The following is a 20,989-nucleotide window of genomic DNA, read 5'->3' on the forward strand; positions in this document are numbered from 1 at the left end:
GTTTTCAAAAGTCAAAAGATGAAGGATTGCAATGAACTAACAGTGTCATGTGTCTTTTTGAGTTTGGTTCACAACAAAGCTTTGATGCTGTACCGACCTACATAAAAAAGATTTGTACTCAAAAACAATATATTGTTCACTCAGTTTTGGCTTGGCGAAAAAGAACTAATTTGAGTTTAAAGCTGTGGGTTTCAAAGGAACATCGCCAAACATAGGTTAAACTAACTGCATACCCTTTTGACTTTTGAAATTATTTCAGAAGGAAACGCCTGGAAAGCAATACAAAAACTGGGTAAAATTATTATAAACTGGCCATACTTTGTTCACTTTAGAACAAGTTTCATTTGAAAGAAAAAAGTTTGTTTTCTGATAGTTACAAAAAGCACCAGGAGGGAAACACATTTCTAAACACAATTCAAATCACATTGCATGAAAAAATCCCAGTTTTTAACAACTTGATTAAGTTTGATTTTGTTTGTTATTTTGAAAACAATTTAGCTGATTTTATTGTATTTTTTCATTTGTTTACTTTTGCACACACAGATCCAGTTAGATTCTAAATTTAGCTAATTTGTTCGATTGTACGTCAATCCTAGAACACTTTCTTGATTTCAGACTTTTGTTCATAGTGTTGATGATCATACGGCTGATTATCAAATTTTTATGTAAAATTATTGACAAGTTTCACTCACTTCTAATTGTTTTTCATTGAAAAATTCATTAAAAAACCGTTGCTTGCAAAAGTGTTGAATGTTTGTTTGAACTTTTTGGTTTCTGAAATATTATTGTCTGAACGTTCCTATGATAAAAAAAAACTAAATGAAGGAAAAGCTCTACTAAAGGACAAAGGTAACAGGTACTTTTAAAAACTTATATCTTCCAAACGAGCATAGGTTATACTAAATGGCATTTTGATATTTTGCAGAAAAACAAAAAAATTGGATGAAATTTATATATTTGTGGGCTTTAGAATTTTTCTTTGCAATGACACATTTTTGTTTTACTATTAACAGAAGCAGCCATTGGGTAGTAGAATATTCTAATTCAATCCAGATGCTAATTGTTACGGCCGGTTTGAATTAATTTTGCTTTTTTTTGTTATTTTGACATTTTAGCTGACTTTATCGTCTTTTTGTTGTCTTTGCTCTCAAAAAATATGCAAAGCCAATTAGATTCAAAAATCAGCTAATTTAGTTCATTGTAGGCCAAATTTAGAACATTTACTCTCGAAATTTCAAATTTTGTTTCTGGGGCTGTTGATCATTACGACGCTCATCAGGTTTTTCGGTAAATTTTTTTATCAATTTTTTTGCAATATCCAATCTTATTTCGTCAAATAGGCCCTGCATAAACGCTGCTTATAAATATTTTCTTATTTATTTCAAATTTTGGGTTTCTGCCATCAAATTTTCTAAAAGTTTCTCTGATAAAAACTCATAATTCAAACTTATACGTTAACTTAATGTTTTAATTTATTTTATTTCTGTAAAAAAAGAGAAAATAAAAAAACAATCAATCCGATGAAAGCATCATTAAATTCGATAGTGTTTCGAAAACAAACTAATTGTGCAAATTGTTCAGTTCTTTTTACATAAATTTTGTTTCGTTATTTTGCAGTGTTTTGGGGACGAAGAGAGCTAAGCAACAACGTACTGCATTCGTGCTCTATCTGAAGCTATATGAACTATGTGCAATTGATATTTGTTTATTGACATTTTTATCAGGTTAACAAAATAATTTCCCTGTTTTTCTTCCTTTGTTTTTGCTTATTTTGCTCATTATATAGAGGCTGTTATAAAAAATTTTGTTCTAAATTTTCAACTCTTTCCCCGAGGTGATCATCCTAGTATCCTTGTTTAACACCTTTTTCATCACCCTCTAACAATTTCTCCGTGTCTCGCATAAAAGCGTACAAATTTAAAGTTTAAGTTTCTCCAACTTACACGCTATCATTGCTTTCACAGAAATGTGCTGCTCATTCTAAATATGAAAGTAGAGACATCAATATAATTTACTTGAACTCTGTTCTTATTGATGCGGCAACAGATTTTTGATCATGCGGAAAAATAAGTGAAATGTAATTACACGGAGCACAAAAATAGAAATACAACAGGTATAGTAACTGCGCTTTAGCTACCACCATTAAATTCTAAAAATCTGCAGTTAGTTCTTCACGCGTTTTCTATTTTTAAAAAGCAGAAAGCCTCCTTTTAGTCTAAGTGTTGAAAACAAATGGGCCATTATCATTTGAAGACTTGCCGATGCATAGCGACAAACAATTGAAAGAATTTCTTAATGCAATTTTCGCCGCGCACTGCTAAAATGGTGTGATGTATTTAACGATCATGGTAACTTCTCAACCAAGAAAATAATGGCTGCAGTTTTTTAGTCCCCGCCTCTTTTACTATAACTCCAATGAAGAATTTGAAAGGTTAAAAAACAATATTCAATTTGGCACGAGCGGTCGGAAAAGCAACTTGCTCGACACTTGAACCCAAACTGTGGGGGGAGGGGGATTTCGTCAAGTTAACATTTCTCATAACAGTATAACCCGTGTAAAAATTCCACTCTCAGAAAATGCGTAGACATTAGAAATTTGCCTTTGAAAAAGCTGAATTAATATTAGCTCATCTCATTTCGCACTATTCAGTGCCTTCAAAGTTAAAACTTATTCTGAAAACAAAGAATGAAAAAGGGGAAAATGGTTATAAAATCTCGAACACAATTTTTTCTGCATTGATATAATAAATAAGTTGTTTTCTTTTCTGAATAATTTTTTTTTATTATGACTAGATCAGAAATTTTTTCACGACTAAAAATAAGATAGGTAAGTGCTATGACTAGCCTCGTTACTAAAAATTGTTAGCTAGTTAAGCTAAAACTTAACTGTGTGTGAATAATTTTTCTCTATCTCTCTTATACTTACACTGCTTATTTACGAGTTGTGATATCAAAATTTTTCAACAAAGAAAGTAAGAATCACGTAGCTCTGAATTTATTGTTTCACAGTAAAAAATAATTCTAAAATGATTTTTTTGAAAGATTTTGTGAATTTTTACAAAATTTCGTTACAATTCTAACGTTTGTATTTGAACGTTTGTATTTCTCGTTCATAATTAGATTTGGCGTTCGGGTAATTAAGTGATTAGGTGCCAGCTCATATAGAATTTGTTTAACAGATTCAGAAGTATGTTTAATCGACTTAGAAACCATCCATCAAAAAGGGAAGTGTTTTCAGGTTTTATCAACTGAGATTGAGAGTTTGTCAAGATCTAATTTTGCGTAAATTGTTTGCTGAGAAATATGCAGAGCATCGCCAACTTGACAATGGAACTTATCGTAGGAATGAACTTATTTTCCCAATTTCAAAGAAAAGTAAGCGCACTAGTAAAGTTCACAACTTTTGCAAAAATTAATATCAATTGATCACTTTATATTGGTGAATTTATTGCGTTGAAAAAAGCAACTGTTGAAGTAACAAACAAAATTAATTTATTTTGCCTATTTACGTCAGAAAAAAATTGTCGTTCACCGGTTTTGCAACGCTTTTATGCGAGAAAAAGTAAGATTTTTATACATTTGTTCAGTATCAGTCGTAGCCGCGGGGAATTGTAAATGCTTTTGCGGCATCAAATACCAAATGCAAAGTCCTGCTAGTTTTCTGTTTTCTAGAACTGTCTTCGAAACTCCGTGAATGGTTTGGGTATAAAACAAAACAAAACCAAATGAACCGTGAATTTTGACCTTGTACCGGAGCCACAAAATGAACAGTTTACGAAGTTGTGAAGAACAAAAAGGATAAATATTGCACTAATGAACAACAAAGCAGTCCATTTTCAATATTACAAGTGTGGCTTTGATCTGGGTTCATTGCTTGTTGTTCTGACCCACTTTATTCAGGAATAGACTACATGCTCAATTGAGTTTTTTGTTCAATCAATTTTCGCCGATCGATATAATCATCGTACGAGTTGCGACTTTTATCGCTAAAGCTTGTCCAGCGTAAAATATCAACTTAAAATGATTTTTGTGAATTTAGTTTTTTCAAAGGATTTAAGGAGGTTATGATCTGTTTAGCCAAAGTATGATAAATTGTCAATGAGAGTCTCATTAGTTTCAAGTTAAAAGATAAAATTGCTGAATTGTTAGCACCAACTCTTTTGGCTACAATTTTGGCTACATTTTAAACAATCAGCATTTCATGAAAATGGCAACAAATATGCATCTTTAGTCCACTTTGTCCAAAATGACTGTAAGTGCATACATAAAAACAATGTTGTCAAAACTAGGATGAGAAATTTTGTTACCCCCGGTTCCCATGAGATTGTTTTGGAACTAACAATTTGGCACTTTTTGCCAATTTAAATAAAATTTTATAAAAAACGCATTTATTAATTTTGATATGATTTTCGAATAGAGTACAATGACGTTTCTTAAAAGTGGTGCAGCAATGGCAACGTTAGTTTTGGCCTCATCGTTGTTTTTCATGTGATAAGTATTGGGAATGTATTTTGGCTCCTAATTTAAAATACTTTTCCGTATTTTTTCCTCGCAATTACAGACAGGTAGGGTTTAATTTAGGCTGAATAGTTTAAAATTAATTAATTAGAGAATACCTGTTTATGTTCAAATGATTCCCAATAGCTAAATTTTGTGTTGTCTGAGTAAAGCCTGTTTTTATGGCTCAAGAAAATGTTTTCATTAAATTTTTGTTTTCATAAATGTACTTTGTGTAGCCTTATGTGTCAGTCCCTATAATCAAATACTTTATTCAAAATTCACAGAGCCATGAAAGAAAGCATCTTATGATTTCAGTTGGTATATAATGGTTTTTCGCTAATAAACTTTAATAATTCTCCATTAAGTTTTAAGTTTGACGATGACTTTTTTAAAAATAGCTATATATGTAACATTTGGCATAATTATGCTCTTAATGAACAAGGATACATGACAAGGTTAATTTTCGTTTTATTGTGTAGCTTCATAGTTCATATATCACTCGGATTGTGAGGAGGCGCCGTCTGTTATTAAAGTTTTTTTGTTATTTGGTCTTATGTTAATTACAGATCAAAATGATTTAAGACCAAAACTCAACGTTTGACAATCATGTTTACGTCAAAATGAAGTAAAGTGAACATAAATTGTAGTTTTAACTTAAAAAACAATTAAAAGTTTTTGAGTTCTGTGTATATTTGTTGTTGGTTTGTAGTCATTTGGCTCAGTCTCAATTCAGACATTTCCAATTGGCTTCCACGCCAAAAACCAATTCATCTTTTTGTTACTTCAAGTTTTTGAGTAGAAGACTTATGGTGATTTGACCTATGGTTTTAAAAATGATTTTTAAAAAAATTCAGTTTTTTTCGAAGTCTACAAATCTTTTTTTTCTGTTACCTTGTAGCGTAGTCTCAGCTAAAAGACATTACATTGTCTTTCAACTTAGTTGCAATATAGACTTCATTGCTGTTTAAATATTTAAGTATTGGTTTTCGAGCTTACGAACTACGAGTTTGCATACTTTTTTCCTATTTCTTGGACATTTTCCTTCTTTTTAAGGTTTTTTGCAATCTTGTCTGAATTTCACATTAATGAGAAATCGCAAATCACAATATTGGCTTGAAAAAAGGCACAATTCATTTTTCCCTGTATTTATTCACTTTGTAGTTGTATGACATTCTGGATAACGACAGGTCTCGAAGGATTGTTTCCTAAAGGAATTGAGACCATTTTAAGCTTTCAGTTGATAACTAATGATTTTCACATTTTTGAATTTAACTTAGAAAAAAATTGGCCTCTTTTGCGGCCCTTTTTTTCGGCCCTTTTTTCCATGTACTCCATTCATAGTAAAGGCAATTCCAATATCCTTTCCAATGAATAGAAAAATATGCTCATTTTAAGTTTTATCTGATGCCGTTTTGACTATGTAATAAAGTTTTCAGTAAAACAGATAGACATTGACTTTTGGTCGGAATTCATGATTGTTGTTTTGTTTAGTTTTATTAGCCTTGCCTCTTAGTTAATGGTAGGCATCTAGGATAGTAATTGATTGATTTATATTTATTTGATTGACTTATAAATTAGTATGATTGCTCATTGTAATCCGTTCGAAAATCTAATTTTTTTGACTGTGAATAATGAGTAAAAATGAGATCACGGCCTTTTGTTCGGAGAAAACGTGTCAAAAGCTGTTCAATTTTTATAGATAAGTTGTTATAACAGTTTCCTATTTATATAGTACTTTTTACGCATATAAAAACGATTTGTGTTTGCAGCTGAAAATGAAATCTATTCAAAATAATTAAAGTCCTTGATCCAATGAGCACTTACAATTTCAGTTATTAAAAATGAAAAAAAAAAAATCTCAGCACAGTTTTGACTGAGATCTACGACGCTAGACCGCTCTGAAAAGATCAACAAAATAATCTGAACAGAGATTTGGCAGCGTTCGTTGGAATGACCTGGCCTATAGGATCAATTCTTGAGACAAAAATTGGGTTAAAACTTTAAATTGGGTTAAATTGGGTTAAAAAAAGGCTATTGATATCTTACTTATATTTCGTGGACTTTCGGTAAGTTCCAAATCATACCGGATAACACACACAAGCAAGCACTGAGAGGTGGTCGAAAACTTGTAGTGTTTATTATGTTATCCCTATGACCTGATGCTCTCCAGACATGACAGGCGTTTAGTCTATAACTTCCTCCTTCATTGACTGCCATACCAGTCAAGTTCAAAACATTAAAATCGAGATGATAATTCCAGCCTTTCTTGATATATTCTCTTTCCTCAACATAAGCTGAACAGGACAAGAGAACTAATCAAATTATTATCAAAAAATACAACAAAAACGAAGTTGAGTCACAAGTCTTTGATCCTGAAAAGCCTTCAAAATGGAACAAATTGCCCTCATAAGTGAGAGCTTTAGACAGTAAAACATGTTTTAGAAACGTTTTAACCGATTTTTTGCCAGATTAGCCCAGAAAAATACCAGGTAACAGACAAATAGAAGCGTTCAAATCCTATTTTCACCTATGTCATCCAATGAGAGGGGACCTTCGTTTTTGTAAGTATTGTCTCACCCAACGAGCGGGGAGAACATAAATAATTTTCAAGAGTTCAATGAAGATTGAGAAGAGAAGAATTCTGAAATTTAAGGAGAAAAAGACTGAAAGAAATAGAGAGCGATTGGGAAGAACGAAGAATTCTTCATCAGAACAAACACTTCCTTATTTGAACTTTTAATGAGCATAAGCTATTGATTCCGAATCAAAGTTTGATAACAAAGATTTGTATTAATATAATTCAAATTGTATTTAAAGATTATAATAATAATAACAATCCTGATGCTGTGATTATTTTATTTAATATTTGAAGGCATGTGGATATATAACCCGAGGGCATTTTCAGAATAATTTACATATTTACTTTTAAAAAAAGGATAACTGAATCAATAACAGCATACTGACCTAGAACTTGTTGTATACAGTGACTGGCATCCTGTTCGCAGTAGCTCTCTCTTGCCACGATGTCATCGAACAACTCCCCTCCCTGGATCAGGTCAAACACCATGTAGTACCTCTTGTCCTCGTGTGACGTGAAGTGCAGCCGGACTATAGAGTGATGTTTCAGCATACGACATATCCTCGCTTCCCGATCTAATTTCTCCTTCTGCTTCGCGTTTAGTTTCTCTGTGTTGATGATTTTGGCGGCGTAGTCTTTCCGTTCGGCTAAGTGAACGCATCTGTGCACTTTACTAAAGGCACCTTGACCTATTTTCTCACACAGTTCGTACGTATCTGCAAAGTTGGGCATTTTGAATGTTTCTCAAAACACTCTTGGTTTAGTTTTCGATTGTTATGGGCAATCAATGTGTTCTTGAGAATGTTGCAATGATTGTTATAGTCACATCGGCGATTCTAAACCAAAACAGAAATAAGTAAATATGTACATTTATTTACCAGGTGGAAAGCGGTGGTCAAACAAACGCAGTTTATGCAAAGTTAACCTCTAAAGATTGTTATAATAATTGATGTCGACTATTGAAATGAGAATATTAATAATTACTGCAAGTTAAGTAGGTAACTTTCCAAGCGTAGACGCGGCCGAGCGCTCTTAAGGCGTCTCATTAAACTAAATGGATATTACTGATCTAAGCAAAAAAAATTATAATCTTTATTTGTTGTTCTTCTAATGTTAATGGTTATGTCTTGGTACTGGAAAGTATAAACCAATATTTACATTAAGTGATTACTAATTTTAATAATAGATATTACGGTTGTTTACAACAGACATGATTAGATGTACGATCTACAGGATGAAGGAAGAAAGGCAAATTTATAGGGAATGGTTCCTTAAAAAAAACCCAAAAATTGGAAAATCGAGGAAAAGAAGTTACATTGTCGATATGATCAGGCGTCCACCCAATCTGTTCAAAAGAGCAACGTCGAATTGCGCGTTAACTCACAGTTCTCACCGTCACTTTACTGCCGATTGTTATTCTACTGTTAGTCCCAAAGTTGCAACGCTATCGAACATTTCAAGGTCAGAGTTCAAATTTAAAACATTGAGAGATCAGCACTCCGTTCTTCATTTGCATGCCGGGAGTTTTTCGAACGTTTGCTTGCGTTCCAACTTTATGGGACTAACTATAGCGTGTCCCACAAAGTTGAAATAAACTAACGTTTCAAAAGCCACTGGACTGATTTCAAAGGTCAAAGTTCAAATTTAAAACATGTTGAAAAAAATTGATGAATATAAGCTTAATGGAAAAAACGTTGACATTCAAATGACCAATTTGATGCTCAATTGCCTGTTTTTGACATTTTCGAACGTTCGCTTATTTCAACTTTATGAGACAGACAATATATAGTAAGTCCCATAAAGTTGCAACGCAAGCGAACGTTCAAAAAGCTCGGGGCATGCAAATGGGCAGTGTTTTGCTATATATCTGCATGTTTTAAATTTGAACTTTGACCTTTGAAACGTTCGATAGCGTTGCAACTTTATGGGACTGACTATATATTCTAAACTAAGCACTTTACCAATCAGATCAGTCTGCAATTTAATAAATATAGTCACACGTTTTTTTAAAAAAATTTCTTTAACTTCAAAAATTCTGAATCGTAAATGACATAGCAAACACAAGCGTAAAGAACATAATCAGACTTCACAGACAAAGATCTGTACATGCGGCGTTAATAACAGAAATGGAAGCTCATTAATTAGTCTTCGAAAAATAATAATACAGTAGATGGCATGCTAAGCAGATAAAAACTATTCTGCTATTGCTATTTTCATAGAGAAGCATTGTTTACTCTTAATTTGTAACAAAATTTCCTGATATTCTATGCGAGTGAAGTCCGGGTAGAGATTATAAGTATGATGTGAATTGATCAGTTCTGATAACAACGCTGCATTGAAAAGTTTTTAAAAATTTGACTAGAGAGCTGAAGATTTCCAGTACATATATTTGAAGTTCAAAAAACTTGTATTTTGTTTCTCAACTAAGCTACTTTTTTACTGAAGCCAAAACCGAAGCGTCTATATGGTGCACGGATCGTACAAAAGTTTCGTCAGTCCAAATGAAAATTTGACATGAAAACTTCAAAACTTTTTAATTAACCGCTTAATATTCATCATCTTGAGGACGTATGGATATAAACTTAATGGCACTAGTGAAAATGACAGACGTACCAAAATATAGAAATTTTACTGCTGGCCAATTACAATTGAGACAATAGGAATGTTGTTTTCTGATTGGCTGATAGCTCAACAAATTCTCCATGTGTTAAAACAGGATATCCGTGTTAACGTAAAATTGTTCAGAAATCGCGTTAAGCCGAAATAGAATAATTATAATTTTTTGGGGGAAACTGGTCCCACGTTCGGTTGTGATAGATTCATATCAAGTCTCACGGCCCGCTGAGGCATGGCCATGGCCCGCGAGGCATGGCCAGATGCGGTAAAAGTTATAATCTAGCATTAGGCTTTGCCCAGTTTAGGCTAATTGAACGCATAAAAGTAAAGTGTTTTAATTTTCTCAACCAATCATATTCGTTGAAATTTCTACATTTTGGTACGTCTATTTGTTAAGACGTCACCAAACTTAATGCATATTATTAAAACAACACAGAAAGAGCCCAAAACATTTGATTAAATGCGGAAAACAATACATTAATGCCTACAAAAAGTTTAATTTCTGTTCAGCAGTCGCTGAATGCCTAATACAAAACCACATTACTTTTAACAAGACTTTGAAAATTGATTTCTCTTCTAAATTACGAAAATCAAAAACATTGAAAAGTGGGCCTGATGCCAATAACGGCAGGCCAACTCCTGAAAATATTAATCAAATAATCTACAGCATCACATTTGTGATTATTGGAGAGTAAATTTTCTTGACTTGATCACACACAAAATCAGAGCTAAATTGAAGGCTCAAATCACAGAAACAAAACCAAACAAAAACCTTTGATTGCTATTGTGGTACAATAGTACATTTTTAGTTTGGGGTTATTGTTTGGTGTAGCTAAATTGGTTCATTTTATGTTTAATTTAATTTAGTTCATTTTATCTACCTTTAATTTGTTCATTCATTTAGTTTTAATTTTGAAGATCGAAACTTATGATTTCATACTTGTAAATTTGTTTACATCCTGTGCATGATCTTTTGTCTGTTCACATTGTCTCGTGATTGTAAGTTGCCGCATTTAGTAATGTAATCTTATGAACAAATTGTTAATCAGTTTTGTTAATTTTGTCTAATTTCATTCTTCTCAATTTCGTAATTCAAAATAGTTGACTCTCTCTTAACTAGAATCCGATTCGCCAAGGTCTTAATTCAGACGTATCAAAAGTTTGGTATCTTTCGCTGAGCGAAATACTCTATAAATAATTGAAAGCGATTTCGCTCCGCCGAATCGACTTAAATTCTGTAACTCGAATAGTTAATTCTAAAACAACAAATAAACGCATTAGATCGCTCCGCCAAAATCACCCCTAATTGGCCGCTGTAGAGAAAGCTAATTGGTACCACGAAACAACTCATTTCTACAGATTGTAAATCTGTACGACATGGCGCAGCCAGCTCGAGAATCGAGGAAAACACCGTTGTCGATAGAGCCATTTTGGGAACGATCAACTTTAGACCCACCAATCAGATGGGAGAAATGGAGAATTCAAGTAAAACTAGCGATTCTCGCCCGCGAGAATATCACTATAGACACATTGCTACAACCCAAACCATCGACAGTTCGTCTGCCAGCGGAACCGAAGTACGCGATGCCGATTGAAGACACAACCGAGGAAGCAGAGAGAGAGAGCGTCGAATAAATAACAACCAGTTGAAGTTGCAATGGGAACTAAAATGTCAAAAGATAACAGAAGCGGGAATACTCTGCGGGGAACGTCCATGGAATTTGTGTGACCAAAAATGCGTATCTCTATTGTACCTAAGTATTGGTACTGAAGGAAGACGATTACTAACACAAAAATTCCCACACGACAATATTTACGATTTGACTACCCTCAAACTCTGAGAAAAGATGGAGATTGCCTTTATCCGCCCAAGAAACATCACATTTGATCGATATGTGTTCTTCTCTCGGAAGCAAAAGAAAGGCGAAACTGTAGAGCAATTCTACAGCATCTTGAAAGAATTGTCTGAAAATTGCGATTTTGAAAACCGTGAAGAAGCAAACATCAGGGACATTTTCATCACTAACATGCTGGATGATGACATTCAGCGAGAGCTCCTACGGGATACAGTTGAACCAGAGAGGGCACTCAGCATTGCAACCAACATGGAAATGGGTAATCAGAATCGGCAAAGAATTTCATCTAATAACGGAGCAACTGGTAGTACGGTGAACGCAATACAACAATTCAATCGATTTCGCGGCGCGGGTGTACGTGGAAATCAATCAAGCAGAGCAGTCACCAACCGTGCATCCGTTGGACAATGTCGTGGTTGTGGTCAAATCTGGACACCTACACATCGTCAGGTTTGCCCAGCAATGGGTACGAAATGTAACCACTGTGGTTTGCAAAACCATTTTGCTAAGGTATGTCGTCGAAGACTTAATAATACAAGAAACACTCAACAAACAAATCGCATTAACACTGTAGAAACGGCTGAAACATCTAATCAAAATTCTAGTCAGGAAAGTCAGAACGTCAATTATATCAATTATAATGAGCAAATCAACTCAGACTATGATTCTTCAGATGATAATTACGTTGCAACAGTTGAAAATATGAGTTCACCAAATTTAGCACTGAAAAATTTGTCATTAAAGATTGGAAACACAAACTGTGATTTACTTCTCGACTCTGGTAGTGGTTGTACCATTATTATTATGTCACTTGCAAGAGAAATAATGCTCAATTGTGCTCAATCACAATGGTCGGAGAAAAAACCATTGGAATTGAAGTCATTCTCTAACGATATTGTTCAACCCCTCGGCACTTTGAAAACGCCGGGAAAATGTAATGATTGGAGCATTCAGAAAGCAAAAATAACAGTTGTAGCTGATGGGTTTCGACAAATATTAGGACGAGACCTTTTTGATCAGTTAGGCATCACAATTTCTCAGAGGCCTTGTCCACAAACAGAGGTTAACATTATAAATCCACCTTGTGCAACAAAGAAATCACTGGCAAAGGAGTTTCCTGATTTGATATCTCGAATTGGAAAATCAAAAAATCACACAGTCAATTCAAAATTCCACAAAAATTATCGAGTAATACATCAAAAAGGACGAAAAGTGCCCATACACATTCAACCGAAAGTGAAAATTGAATTAGAAAAACTGTTAAATGAAGGACATATCGAAAAGTTAAACAACTGTTCTGATCAATTTTTCTTATCTCCGATTGTCATTACGGTAAAAAAGGACAAATCATTCAAAATTGCACTCGATTCAAAAATCCTAAACAAAGCTATTCATAAAAACAAGTATCAAATGCCCAATATATATTCGCCAATCCAAACAATTTCGCAAACCCTGTCAACGGCGCCGCAGGAGACTGCTTATTTCACGACTCTTGATTTGCAATACGCTTATAGTCAACTAAAGTTACACAGTGATACGGCCCGCCATTGTAACTTTAATATTGTTAGCGGAGATATGACCGGCACATATTGATTTAAAACTGGATTTTACTGTTTAACGGATATGCCAGCCGAATTCCAAAAAGCTATTGATTATACTCTTGCCGGTTTGGAAAATACTTTCTGTTTCTTAGATGATATTTTGATCGTTAGCAGAGGAGGAATCGAAAAACATCTAGACTTGGTACGAAAATGCCTAATGAAACTAGATCTAGAAAACTTACGCATAAACATTACAAAATGTCATTTGGCGAAAAAAACGATTGAATGGCTCAGTCATAACATTACACAGTCAGGTGTAACCCCACTTTCAAGTAAAACGGATGCAATTGGAAAATTATCGGCACCCACTAAACTTAAAAAACTTCGCTCTTTTATGGGTTCTGTACACCAATTAGGAAAATTTATCCCGAATTTGTCACAATTATGTTACCCCCTGCAACCATTGCTTAAGAAAAATTCAAAATTTATTTGGACGGAAGAACACGATAAACAGTTTTCTCCAATAAAAAAACAAATTACGGAAACCACTGAAAATAAACATTTCAACCCGGAATTAGAAACACGAATTAAATGTGACGCCTCGCGGAAAGGATTGGGATGTGCATTGGAACAACGACCACCTGATGGGTGGCATACAGTAGCATTCGCGTCACGATTTTTGAACTCTGTTGAAGACAGATATAGTATAAACGAACTAGAACTTGTGGGTGTTGTTTGGTCCGTGGAACTTTTTAAGTATTATTTATACGGCAAACCTTTTACTGTGATAACTGATCATAGAGCACTTCTCTCAATTATGAGAGAAAATAGATCTAACAAATCATATAATAGTAGACTGACACGTTGAGTAGATCGTTTACTACCATTTGACTTCTCGATTGATCACCTTCCGGGCACAAAAATGGGATTAGTGGATTATATATCTCGCGACCCGCATCAACAAGCCACTAATATATCTACATATGACGAGCAATTTATTGTAGCCAAATTGGATGTAATTAAACGTAGTGCGAAACGCTTCTTATTAAATGCCGAAAATTACGTCGATTTCGCAGCGCGAAATCAATCTACAAAATGCGTCGTAAATAATCCAAATTCCACTAATAACTTATGCAGTGAATTCGCACCGCGAAGTCCAGAACATTCTACAAGCACGCAAATTGACGACTCAATTAGCGAATTAACAATCAATAATTTAAATTCCATCCCCAAAATCGAGACAACTAACATTCCTCACTCGCTTTTTGCCTTAAACCGACCCACTGAACAGTCATTCTCTAATTTAAATAACTTTCAACGAATCGCAACGAAATTCAAGAACGTCTACATGATGTCCCAATCAGTTTCCGATGATGAAACGCTGATGACAGTTAAACAATCGACTCCGTCGAGAGTACGTTTTGCAGAAGAGGGACCTTCAACAGTCCAAGCAGCACCCGTGACTCCAATAACACCCACTACTGACACAACAGCCACTTCGCCATCAGTAGACGATTTGTACCTGGACTTATTCAACTTCGCGCTCTCCAAGATCTTCTCCGGCTCCTTAATGGCCAGCCTGACAACCAAGGAAGCGATCTTGAAGGAGATTTGGGACTGAATTTTGACGGACAATGAAGATAGATGTAGACAAATATCCCCTTAAATTCATTCGTTCTGGAAGGAATTTTATGTAAAGAATGGGTGTGTCTGCATAGATGACAGAATTGCTCTTCCCCATGCGATCAAAGATGCCTATGTAGACGCCATCCACGCAACTCATCCTGGCACATGGGGAATGACTGATATAGCAACACACGCGTGGTGGCCATATATGCACAGGGACATCGCTACCAAAACAGCAAAGTGCAACACTTGTGTCAAGATTGGTAAAAATTTAAAATCTATTATACCAGCAAATAAATGGGCACCATTAAAGTTATGTAAGATTCCTAATGAAGAAATTCAAATTGATTTTGGAGGACCCATCTATAATGAAAAAAATTAAGAGATTTATTTCCTTGCATGTTTTGATCGATTTTCGAAATTCCCAACAGCAGAAGTATTTGATAGAGCTAATGCAGATAATATTTTAAAGTTTCTTCAAGAATATGTTTTGCTACACGGTATACCCCGTGCAATTAGATTGGATCAATCTAGATGTCAAACGGGGCAACAAATTGAATCATTTTGTAGTCAAAATAACATACAGCTAATCGAGGCGCCAATACACGACCACAGAGCAATTGGTTTGGTTGAAAGACTCATTCAAACAATCAAGAATCGCTTAGCCTGTATTAAAACGGCGGCGCAAAATCAATTTAATGTGAAAGCATCAAAAAATTCAATAATTTATCAACTACGAATATGTCGTCAAAGACTATTAACATATCACCATTTGAGGCACATTTTGGCAGAAAAGCGAATACACCATTAAGGAATATAACGACTAAACCAGACCCAAAAAATTTAACTTACAAAAACATTCTAAACAAATATTTAGATTTGGAGACTGTCAGATGGGACCAGCTTATCACAGACGAAAACTGGAACAATGATGAGCGAAGCGACATTGAAATAGAGGTGAACAAGGACAAACTGGGCAAAGAGGCGATGAAACGACAAAAGGAGGACCCAAACAAGGAATCGAGATTAATTTCTCATCCAGATATCGGCCAATCGATACCCAGAACAGAAACATCACTAGAGGTAAAATTGGCTAAAAAGAGACCGCGCACAAAAAGATCAAAGAAAAGTCTCGACGGCTTATATGAAGTCCTAGCACCAGGATCGTCAGTAATTAAAACAATTGAACATACTTCAGTGATTAAAGAACCGGGCAAGAGAGATGTAACAATCAGGAACTCAAATCTAGCAAAGTTTGGGACGAAGGCGGAACGTGACACAGAACTGCAGGTATACGCTAACCGACGGCCAAAACTTCCCACGGGCAAAACAACTGAGGAACTCATAAACCACCATGCAAAGGAATCCCGGAAAAAGTTAGAAGGAGGGAAACGAATGAAATATAGAAAAGTGGCAGATGACGTCAGTACAGTGTCGTCAATTCACTCCAATGTTACACGTGCCCTCCGAGTAAGAATGCCAACAAAACCTAAAAGACAACTGTCAACGGCGCCGCCAAATCAACCTACCGAATCGAGTAACGATCTCGCGGTGCCAATGGAATTACCAACTACAAGCATTGTCATCGCGGAGCCACCAAGCAGACCAAAGAGAAAAACAGCTACAAAAGCATCAGTAGCATTACTTTCCTCAAAAAGAAAACGCTCCGCAATATCGACCACAGAATCGGATGAATCTGTGACTTCAATTCAAACTTGCCCTACCACAACCTCAAGTACTGGAGCAATTGGGAAACAAAGAAGACAACAAAACATCAAGAAACAACAATTTGAAAATAAATCAATAATCTCGGCCATACAAACTGCTGCAGCACAGTCTAATCAAGAGGAATCTAACTTTACAGTCGGCCCATGCTCTCCAACAACCTCATACCCAACTCAATTCTACGTCTCTCCCAATTACGAAGAACCAGAGTTGTCCATGACAGTTGGCGAAGCGGAGAGATATTACGAAAGTGAAAGTGATTGAACTGCATTTAAGTAAAACTGTTGCGTTTAAAACTCTGATTAAAACATTACAGTATTAATTATTTTAACAAGTAAATATGACTATTAATTTTCTGATAAATAACATGTTATTTATTTTCGCCAAGGGGGAAATGTGGTACGAATAGTACATTTTTAGTTTGGGGTTATTGTTTGGTGTAGCTAAATTGGTTCATTTTATTTTTAATTTAATTTAGTTCATTTTATCTACCTTTAATTTGTTCATTCATTTAGTTTTAATTTTGAAGATCGAATCTTATGATTTCATACTTGTAAATTTGTTTACATCCTGTGCATGATCTTTTGTCTGTTCACATTGTCTCGTGGTTGTAAGTTGCCGCATTTAGTAATGTAATCTTATGAACAAATTGTTAATCAGTTTTGTTAATTTTGTCTAATTTCATTCTTCTCAATTTCGTAACTCAAAATAGTTGACTCTCTCTTAACTAGAATCCGATTCGCCAAAGTCTTAATTCAGACGTATCAAAAGTTTGGTATCTTTCGCTGAGCGAAATACTCTATAAATAATTGAAAGCGATTTCGCTCCGCCGAATCGACTTAAATTCTGTAACTCGAATAGTTAATTCTAAAGCAACAAATAAACGCATTAGATCGCTCCGCCAAAACCACCCCTAATTGGCCGCTGTAGAGAAAGCTAATTGGTACCACGAAAGAACTCATTCCTACAGATTGTAAATCTGTACGACAGCTATTTTTTAATTAAGCTTGAATTTTTCTAGTTAAAAATAGTTTGTAAAAACCAGTTTGTAAATTTTTAAAGAAAACGGCGACTTTTTCAAAAATGGTTGCTCATGTTCTTGTGATTGAGCGGAGCTGGAAAAATTAACTGGTAAGTTCTTTTGACACATAATTCATCTATTTTTTGCTTTTTTGATTTTTCATTTTTCAACAATTATGATTATGTGCGAGAATCTGTAAACTATTTAATTTAGCTCACTGTTGGAAGACATGAAGATATTTTTATATTTTTCTGTGCTGCCCGTTATCAAAAATTTATGTTTTTGCGCAAAACTTGAAAAAAAGTTTTCCTCTAAACTTTAGTTAAAAAACTTTTTTTTATTGTTATCATAGATTTATTGTACACCGCTGTCGAATCAACAATTCTTAGACAATTTTGCCGAAGATGCAGAAAATGTTACGTTCAGATTTTTCCCCAATGTGAGGTATGGTTAATTACATAGGAAAAGTTTTGAAGTAAGTTCGAATGCGACAAAATTTACTTCGCTACTCCGACAAATTTCCTCCAGACTGTTTTCCCAAAAATTTCTACGACCTGAAAACTTTTTTCGAGCTTTTTAATTGTGCATTAATTAAGCTTGTAGTCTATCATAATTTATGGATAGAATTACGAAAATCTTTTGAAAAATGTTTCCCTAGACTTTCATAAATTAAGGATATTTAGCTCATAGTGCTCAAATATTGGTCATGAAAAAGTAGCTCAATGCTCTTTCTTAAGATTATAAGGGTCTCCTTCGCACACAATAAATGAGACAGAGACATAAGGATTGGACAAGGAGGCTCAGTAATGTGCGATCGCACATAAGGTTCCGACCCCGCTTACCCACAATTTTGGCAAAATTGTCTACCAAATGAGGAACAAATAGAAAAACCCAAAAATTCAAGTATCTATTTAAAAAATAGTGTATGAACGAAAAGATAGCCTCTAAAGCAAATAACTCAGTGGAGTGAAAAATGATGCACTAAATTGATGAGGTATGCCAAAGAATAAAAATCGAGTTCGGACCAACAGCAAAATCAAACAACAATAACAACAACAACCAACATTAATTACATCAAAAACTTTGTCTCTTTCAAAAAAGAAAACATAATCAACAAAGACAACATAGCGTCAACGCAAACACTTCAGTGGAGCAAAAACCAAGTTATTTTGATGAGATCTGCAATTATCAAGAAAGCAAGGCAAGAAAAAAACAAGGAAAAACAAAAACAATAAACATTTATTACATCCAAAAATTTATGTCCATTTTTGAAAAAAACTTAGTAACAAAGTCAAGATAGCGTCAGATAAAACTGAAACTAAACAAGATAACTTGAAATTTCCCAGAAAATATGTGGGTACAGTCCATAATAAGGCTTGCTAACAATTAGACAAAAAAAGAACAAGAAAGTAAAGCTAAAAAATTCGCTTATTTTTTGAAAAAACAATTAACTTTAAATTAATGAAAATCAATAGAAATCAACTAAAACACCCCATAGGTTTACGATTACCAAAGTTTCCATAGAACGGCATTAAGACTTGTCCTTATTCAACTTTTTATGTGGGTAAAAAGAACAACCAGAAAACAACAACCAAAAATTCAATTTAAACTTGCCAGAAAATGATGTCAAAGCCGTAAAGCCATATTTTTGCCCTCAAAATATGTTCAATTGCGCCTTCTGCGATCACTGATAATTTAGCATGTGACTTCTCTTTAATGAGACTAGGTAAAAATTAGAAAAAAAAAGAAAAAAAAGCAAAATTAAGTAAAAAGTTTGTTTTTTGTTAAAACGACAAAGTAAAAACGACATTTAAAAACAAAATCCCAAATTCAAATACATTTTTCAAGAAAGTATTGTCGAAGCCGTTAAAGTAATAATCTATATCTATAAAGATTTAATATGTTCATTTGTGCCTTATCATGAACGCCAGTAAAGTAATTTGTGAACTTTGAATGACGTGATAATGTGACAAAACTAAAAAAACAATTTGAAAAATTAGCAAATACCTAAAATTAAAAATGTGAAATCTAGTATTATCAAAGCCAGAAAACCATAACTTAAGGCTTAAAACGGCAATAGAAATTAAATTTTCATTCAGTTAAGAGAAAAAGCATTACTTTTTGCTGACACTAGGCTACAAAATGACCAAATTAAGAAAAAATTGAGGCAAATTTCAAGGAGCCATTATTTGTTTAAAAATCAAAAATTTTTAAAAGTGAAAAGGACCATAAGTTTTTAAGTAAAATCTACTTTCTTTGCAATTTGGAGCTACTTAGCAAGCCAATTAGACCTACCTATCACTAATGAGCTTTGATTTGAAAATTTCTGTTCTTTAGCTATTACATAAAAGATCAATTTTAAAAAAAATTAAGACTGACTGAATACAATCCGAATTCTTTTTGGATTGTAGCTGTCCAAGACTGGCCAAAAGCCATCCCCGCTAATGCTATTCATCAATTAGGAACATTTAATTTTTCGAATGTATTAGATATAGATAGCTTGTTAGTTAAAAAATCAAAAGTAAATGTTGCATTTTTGATAATCAACGAGTAGGTTTAGCAAAAAACGGCAAAGTTTTAATTACAGAGCACTCTGAACGGAAGTTGAAATAGGAATAGCCCCTTTTGAGTCTACAAAGATTGTGTTAGTTTTGGGGTGTGTACTTCCGGCAAATTTAATGAAAGTTGACTAATGACTCTAATTTTGTGCTATTTTTGATGAAAAAGACTGAATTTTGACAAAAAATTTAAATAAAAGCTTTTTGTCTTTAAAAATAAAATCAGCAACACTAATCTTCAAAATTTTAACAAATTTTAGCAGACGAAATTTTAGGCAAAAAATTCCGGAAAATGTTAATAAAAACAACGGAAGTTAGTCTAATTTTCTCAGAAGTTTAAGCCTCGATAGCTCCCTGTACAAAATGAAACTAAAAAAATCTTTTCAACTCCATATTCTACGCTGGACATGCTTTCTAATGATACCAGTCTCAACTCTCTACGATGAATATATCGATGGGCCAAAATTGTCTGAACAAAAAAACCCATTTGAGTATATTGTTCCTCCCCCTCAAGAGGGGTCGGAACAATCATAATTCATTTCTTGCAAAAAATTTCAAGTCGATAGACATCTATAGTTTCTGGGAATTTGTTCCTGTTGTCAGATATAATAGTTATAATAATACCTCTCATGATCTCAAGAGTTGCCTAACATCTGTAAAGAATATATTTTTAGTCACCTAAAAGTACTACATAATCATTACATCAACTTCATACATATTTTGGTCTGAAAACAATTTCAAAGCATCCCAGAAATTTGCCGTTGCTAAAAATATCTTACCTCTACCCGCTGGCATAAATTATTGATCAAGAGAGTAGAAAGCTGATAATTTAATTTATGGGTTATATTTTAATTAAATATTCATAGACAACGTCTGCAAAAACAACAAGTTAGGCTGGAATGGATTTAAGATGGAAAAACAACGACAGAGTAAATATAATTAACATGAGCTTCTTTCTATATCCCAAA

At 34.0% G+C, this 20,989-nt stretch overlaps 1 protein-coding gene across 4 annotated transcripts in view; it reads right to left on the minus strand.

Annotated features, from left to right (window-relative positions):
* LOC142334734 (calcium/calmodulin-dependent protein kinase type II delta chain-like) overlaps positions 1-20,989 on the minus strand; it is a 96,804-nt gene that overhangs the window by 19,406 nt on the left and 56,409 nt on the right. For 3 of the 4 annotated variants that reach the window (XM_075382997.1, XM_075382998.1, XM_075382996.1), the window contains exon 2: positions 7,465-7,914. In XM_075382997.1, the coding sequence (XP_075239112.1) occupies positions 7,465-7,810 (346 nt within the window). In that variant the 5' untranslated portion in view covers positions 7,811-7,914. Of the gene's footprint in view, positions 1-7,464; positions 7,915-8,393; positions 8,556-20,989 lie in introns of those variants that run through there. The other variant, XM_075382995.1, reaches the window with a different exon arrangement.

The sequence above is a fragment of the Convolutriloba macropyga genome, chromosome 2 (genome assembly GCF_964194025.1).
Source record: "Convolutriloba macropyga chromosome 2, txConMacr16.3, whole genome shotgun sequence".
Lineage (NCBI taxonomy): Eukaryota > Metazoa > Xenacoelomorpha > Acoela > Convolutidae > Convolutriloba > Convolutriloba macropyga.